Source organism: Berghia stephanieae, chromosome 1 (genome assembly GCF_034508935.2).
Source record: "Berghia stephanieae isolate SIO BIC M18660-M18661 chromosome 1, UCSD_Bste_1.3, whole genome shotgun sequence".
Lineage (NCBI taxonomy): Eukaryota > Metazoa > Mollusca > Gastropoda > Nudibranchia > Aeolidiidae > Berghia > Berghia stephanieae.
Window position 1 is genome coordinate 104,757,088 of NC_088360.1, and position 7,500 is coordinate 104,764,587.

At 34.9% G+C, this 7,500-nt stretch overlaps 1 protein-coding gene across 2 annotated transcripts in view; it reads right to left on the reverse strand.

Moving 5' to 3' along the window:
- Positions 1 to 6,472, reverse strand: part of LOC144962652 (succinyl-CoA:3-ketoacid coenzyme A transferase 1, mitochondrial-like) — a 36,696-nt gene extending 30,224 nt beyond the window's left edge. Inside the window, exon 1 of one of the 2 annotated variants that reach the window (XM_078895762.1) lies at positions 6,293 to 6,472. In XM_078895762.1, the coding sequence (XP_078751888.1) occupies positions 6,293 to 6,373 (81 nt within the window). In that variant the 5' untranslated portion in view covers positions 6,374 to 6,472. The remainder of the gene's footprint in view (positions 1 to 6,292) is intronic. The other variant, XM_078895763.1, reaches the window with a different exon arrangement.
- Between the last annotated feature and the right edge of the window lie 1,028 nt (positions 6,473 to 7,500).

Sequence of the window (7,500 nt, forward strand, 5' to 3'; positions counted from 1 at the left end):
TACAAAGTAAATGATGAATTTTGCAGAAGAAAACACGTAAATTCCGCAAAAAATTAGCAAACATTTTGCAGGTTTCTAAATATGTTGTATCACACCTAACAACTAGACCTAACTACATGCAACCCGTGTAACAAAATATCCCCGCGAAATTACGCAATGTCAAACTCAAAATTATGCCAAATTATGGGACAAAAAAATGGCAAATTTTGCTGGAAATTATGCTGATTTGGAAATAGGCACAAAGTTGGGAAAACAAAATTACAATACAAAAAATTGCTGTCAATGACATTGTTATAATAAAGAAAAGTCACAGCTTTCAGGCTTGCAATTTTCGCAAAAAAAAAAAAAATAAATAAATAAATAAATAAATAAATCAAAGAATTTGTCAGTAATGGCAAAACGTGCAAATTTCAATGCAAATCAGAAAATGTTCCCTAATTTTGCGCAAGCTGTGCAAAAAACCGTGGGACGAGATAATGAGTCGGATGGTGAAAAGGTTTGAACTGAGATATATAGCAGTAAAGTTAGGTGCCCCAAACGTAAACAAAGGTCGAGAAGCACGTGGCAAACCACATGTTCCTGTCTTGACAGCTCACGTTCCAATGTAAATAATAGAAAAAAATAACCTTTAAAATTTGGCTGTTAGGTGGCAAAAGAAACACATATTCATAAATACTCGATCATGCATCAAATAATGTCTAGATATGGATATTTTATGGAACAAAAGGTAAAATTTTCTAAAATTTATCAAAAGTTACAGTCTATCTATTTTTAGACCAGAGCAAATTATTGCGCTGGTGTGAACAAAACGAGAATTATTCGGAGCCTGATTTTCATAATAATTTAGACTTATATTATTATTTCTGCAACTGTTAGATTTTATGTAAACATATTTTCAATACTGAAAGTGTATTGCCTACAACTCAAACTACAAAATTGGGAGACCTATATTGTGCGTAAATTATTCCGGTCCCTAACGGAAATCACTAGCAACTTGTTATTGTTTACGTTTGGGGCACCTAACTTTACTGCTCTATTGCCAACTTAAGTTGAAGGTCAGCTTTGATCAAAATTGAGTTCTTGTCATAAATGGTTAAATCAACACTTTTTGTACATCTTCGGGAAATTTCTAAGCTTAACGTCGCTTCTTAATATATTTTTTTTTACAGATAGTCAAGTTGAAAAAATATGAAATTTGAGGAAAGTTGCTGGATACCTTTACCATACATCTGCCCATATCTTCATGAAAAACCACCCGATCTACTTCAAATAAAGATTAAAATACTCTGGGGACCAAATTCTTTCAGAAAATACCAAAATGTAAATCCAAAATTTTCACCTTCAGATTGATTATGCACTGACACATATAATATACATATTATTATTATTTTTTAAAGTAGTCTTTCAGAGCCATTACGCCTATGGAGCTGGAGTTTATCCCGGTTTCTATAGCGTGAAACGGACAATATCAATTGCTTGCTACCCTTTGGATAGGACGCTAGTCTATCGCAAAGTACTTTCCGCCAGATCTAGCAGACCCATCTACCCAATTACTGATGGGTGGACTGGATGGTCAGAAACAAATCTCGATTGCACCCGGGAACGATCTCGTTCCATTTGCGTGTGAAGCGAGTGCACTACCAACTGAGCTATCGGGATCCCCCATGCATAATACAGATGGAACGAAATTGACGTCACACAGATCTTTCTTTTGGTATTTAGACAGCCATTTTAATGATTCGTTCTAACTAAATTATGTACCAATCAGACCATACAACATGTTCAGGGTTATACAATGTTTGGTGTGTTTATGTGGTACGTTATATTCGGCTGGCGGACGCTGTGAGTATTTTACCTAAATGCATAGCTTTAACATTCTATTGCGAATCTATTATTATTATTATTATTATTATTACTATTGAACCTTTCGGGGGGAGGGGGGGGGGGAGCTACGTGGCTCAGCGGTACGGTCTTTGCTTCGTACCCAAAAGGTACCGAGTTCGACTACCCGCCTCGTTGTGTGACTTGAGCAAGTCACCTCGTCCGAGCTCACTTTGCGGCGCTGCACTGCGGCTGACGCCTGAGTTATTCCAATCTTCCCTTGGAATAGACCCTAGAGACAAATTTCCCCTTTGAGAATGAATAAAGGGAATTTTATTTTATTTCTAACATTTTTAAATCTTTTTTTTTTTACTAACCTTACAGTTTCAGTCCTTTTTATTGTTTGTTTGTTTTTGTTGGCACCTGGTTCTACAGGCTTTGTCTCACACTAGAAAATTATGACATTTTTTTTGAGGCGGAAATTCGTTGCCGCATTCATATACAGTCGCGAACACGTCCGATAGACTCGACACAACACAACCGTCAACCAGATGCTCAGCGGTTTGTTTTTGTTTTGTTTGTTTGTTTGCTTGTTTGTTTGTTTGTTATTGTCACCTGGTTTACCCAGTTATAAAACGTTTACGGGCCAAAATGAAAAAAAAAAGAAAAAAAGAAAGGTGTAAGTCATTTTACGACACATTAGAATCTTCCCATACAGACGACGTATACCTGCTTATTTACAGGTCTGATAACCCAAATTGTTTTGGCCTCATTGTTGTAATGGAAATACTCGCAAATCAACGCAAAATATTGTCCATTACAACAATGTTAAATCTGGCCCACAATTGCGTTCAGTTATCAGACCTGAAAATATGTGCACCTAGGTCACAAGTGAAGAAAACGTTTACGGGTCACAATGTTTTTTTAAAAAAATGCGTTTTGTCGCTGTATGGCGCATTGAAATCTCCACCTACAGCTGGCGTATACTTATTTACAGGTCTGATAACCCAAAAATGTTATGGTTCTCGGTGCTGTAAAGGAAATATTTTCTAACCAACGCAACCTGAAAACAATAAGATTCAACAGTCTAATGTCACGTCCGCCCAGCGACCAGCAGCTTGGTTCTAAACAAAGAAAATTGGCACTTTTTCTTCTTCATGCTGGCTAGAACTTTTTCACGTGTCATGTGATCAAATTGTATAAAAGTCAAAACGTGATCAGCTTTATAATGATTTGTTCCCCTCCGGATACACTTTTATGCAGGTCAGAGAAGTATTTCATCTGGGCGGTGATGGAGATAATGGCGTCCGCCGTTGTTCCCATAGTTTAGAACAATTCGTCTTGATCTATGTTTATTTCCGCAATACAGTAGTATAATAATATACCATTCTTTCATCTCTTTGTATTTACTAAACGAGTTATTTTTTATCATGCCCAATAACACAACGAGCTCGCGAGTATACGACTCTTTGTATTTATTTATTAAACGAGTTATATTTATCGTGCCATTTAACACAACGAGCTTGCGTTTATGTGTTATTGCACGATAAAAATATAACGAGTTTAATAAATACAAAGAAATGAAAGAATACATTTAATCCACCCCTCCAAGTAAGATTATTAGATATTTTGTAACCAATTGATATGGTATTAGTACTTTTATTCACTATGATATGTATTTTTCTCCTTCTGCTTGAATGACCCAAAACTAAAAAACGTTGGATATGTATTCATGCGCACCAAAAGATTATGTATAATTACCAACCAGCTGTCACCAATAAAATGTGCGAAAATATTCTGTAATCGTTGATTCCATTTTTTATTCAACGCTTTCAAAGCATTATTCAACGATTACGTATTTACTAAGAAATTATAGGATTTTCCAATGTTAAACTAAGCCCATAATTGGATTCAAATGTCAGGCCTGCATATATGTACACGTCGGCAAGAAAGAAAAAAAAATATTTAAAAAAAAAAAAACAAACAAATGCAAATGTTAAAAACGGTTTTAGAATAATCAGTCTTTGAATTCAGGGAAAGACTATATGGACAGCCTGTATAATAAAAACCAGCAGCACGATTTACGAATCAGAAGTGAACTCTATTGAAAAACAAAAACAAAAATAACAAAACAAAACAACCACATTTGGTGGATTATTTTTAACGATAGGAAGAGTGATTAAATGACGTTACAGATATTAACTCATATCCTTGCCATCATCCATATCTATTTATATTTTTTATTACCATTCATGTTCAAAATCTAATTTGTTTATTTTGCTTATCGAGTTCTGTAACATCTGATACCCTAGATTGTTTTGTTGGTTTGATTGTTTTAGTTTTTTACTTTTGTTTTTGTGGGTTATTTTATTAAAAATATTTTTTGGTCTTGTTTTGTTTTTTTTGTGGCGTGGCATTTTTCAAGTATAGGGTGGTGCTGGACAAAGAAGAAAATGACTAAAAATATGTTATATTTGTAAAAACAAAAGAAAGAAAAAAAATATGAAAGAAATGACTTACTCAAATAAGTAAGAGGCGGTATATACCATTTCTGTATTATTATTTTTTTATGCTGCAATCCATTTTTAAAAGATGGATGCGGTGCCAGGCACCAAATCAACCAATATAGCCACGCCCCTAAGTCTATATATATATATATATATTAAGTTATATGAATTTTGTTTGTTTGTTTTGTTTAACTCTCTCCATCCTAAGTAAAATAAAATCTCCACACGTGTTACCATCAAATGAGCATAATATTCAGATTTGTTGTGTAGGGTATGATGTTGCCCGAATTTCGAATCTGGTCTGGTACTTACAAAGGAGCATACTATTTGTGCGGCTATGTGGTCTAGTGGTATGACACTCGCTTTCGGATCGGAAGGTCCTGGGTTCGAGCCTCGCGCTCGGCGCATAGTTGAGTCCTTGGAAAAAGGCTCTTTACTCGCATTCTCTCACCGTACTCGGGTGTAAAATGAGTACCTGGACGTTAACAGCGTTGTCTTTGTCCGAAAAATTGTAATATTGCCTCACAGGCGTTTATGTCCCGTCCTACATGTTAAATATTGCTGTTGACCAGGGACCGCTTGTAAAGCGCTTTGAGCACATTTAGTGGATATTGTGCTATATAAAGCTCAATTTTAATTTTTTATTTTTTTTTATTTTTTAATTATTTTTTAAAATTTCCTGCCCATTCATATTAACAACGCCACTACCACCTCATCTCATTCACCTGCAGTGTTTCATTCATCCTGTTTGTTGATAAAGGGAAACCCCGTAACGTCCATTCTATCTGTTTTCGTAATTGAATTGAAGCTTACATTCAATTTCACATTGTTGTTTATTTCACACGAGGTGATAACTTTTAGATATTTATCACCAGATGTTCTAGGAATATTCGACAGAACTCATTTATCCAACGTAGTCAGGACATGGAATGCACTGGATTTTAATACCACCACCACCAACAACAACAAAAATGCTAAAACAATAAATGCGGTTTCAAAAATTCAGTTGATAGAACACTCCATGCCTTAAAGTAGGTATGCGATGAATGAGATTTGGTTTTTCTGAAGTATACTTATGATCAACAGGTCTGTCGTGAAAAATTATGAATATTCACTAACTTGACCGTGTGTGCGTATAATATATTATACAGTTTTGTAAACTTATAACAAAGAATAGCAAAAGCAAAAAATGTGTCACATAAAAATGCGACCAGTTGTGTCAAACAACAACCTAAAGTTGAAGACCAGAATGAAAGTAGTGGAAACATATGTTATAAGTTCCCTTTTATACGGCTGTGAAACGTGGACGCTTGACAAAGAATGTAGAGGCTAGGTTAGAGGCATTTGAGATGTGGATGTATAGAAGAATGTTGAGGTTATCATGTACAGACACGTATACGACGAGGAAGTGTTGGCGAAGATGAGAAAGGGAAGAATGTTGATCGATACCATCAGAAAGAGGCGGTTACGGTCTCTGTGACATGTGTGAAGAAGAGACGGAATATAACAGTTTAAATTTGTAACATCTATGATGATCGAAGGAAAGAGAGCTAGAGGAATACAAAGAATGACATATTTAAATAACCTAAGAATGGCCAAAAGTGGTTTTAAAAGCAACGCAGACTTCAGAGCATGAGCACCGCACAGGAACGTGATACGAGCCTCGAGACAGCTGACCGGCAACCTGCTCAAGAGTACAAGCCACGATGGATGATGATGTTACTTATAATGTCCATGCCTCAATTTGGTCTTTTCTTTTGTTTATCTATTATTTATTCATATTTATAAAAACAACAGGGTATTTACATGTCTTTTGATCTATGTAACCCTTAACGGGTATGAAATAATGTTAGTTGGTAAGGAGAGAGTTAACTCCACACAAATATAAATTGCTTCACACACAGACACACACACACATACACACACGCACACCCACACACACGCTCACTCACAAATCTACTCACCCTAACTTGTTTGACCATTTGCGTCCGTTGCAAGATATGGCGCCTTAACGATGGCATAATAATATTATAATAGGAATTCATTGCCTTAACTGGATGGGGTGAACGTTCTCTTGTTATTTATTGTCACGAACACCAAACAGCGATTTCTAACTATGCTTAACTTCTGTAAAATGTCTAACTGTTTGAAATCCAATCATATTCATTTATTTTATACCCGTCATTGGTGTAATTAAAGCAACACATTTCGTAGATGGCGTTGTGTCAATGATAAAAACGATTGAAGTGGTATAGGATTTTACCGGTTAACAGTATAGTGCTCTGGAAAAACTCCGATTTAAAAATTTGACCAGAGAACTCATCTTTCAAATATCGATCGATTAAAATGACTCTCATCTTGATAAAAACTCTCAAACCTGGGACTTGATGGAAGACTTCGCGAGGTTCCAGGTTTGAGACATTTTGCCAAGATGAGGGCCAATTAAATCGATTGATATTTGGACAATCTTTCTGGCCACATTTTAAATACGTGAGTTTTCTAGAGTACGGCAGTAAACCATGTAATGGGTCGTTTACGACGTGTATTTATTTACGCACGTTGATAGTTTCACACAACTATTCTTTTAATGAATTGTGATTATATAGTCTATGTATTACGCGCCGATTTAATTTGCATGACATTCAACAGACCTCGGCGAATATTATAGAAGGTAACTGCTGATCTGCTGATGACAATAAAAAGTTCCTATAGATATATTTTAACAAATATTTAAATATATATATATAGTATATATATATATATATATATATATATATATATATATATATATATATATATATATATATATATATATATATATAAAAGCAGTTGGATAGCAGTTCCTGAAGTTAATTGATACACACTTTCCAAAAAAAAAAAACCCACAAGCTACATAAAATTATCAACAGGAATACCATTAATATAAGCTACTCGTGTATGTGCAAAATAGAACAAATAATTTCAAGCCACAACAAAAAAAAAAATATTAAAAAACCACCGACAAGAGCAAAACCCACCCACCAGAAAATGCAACTGCAGAAATAAGGAGCATTGTCCGTTAAACAATGTTTAGAATCAAGTTTAATTTACCAAGCCGCAGTCACCGAAACTAAAGTAAACAAGCAGGAAATATATGTAGGACTAACGGAAAATAATTTCAAAACAAGATACA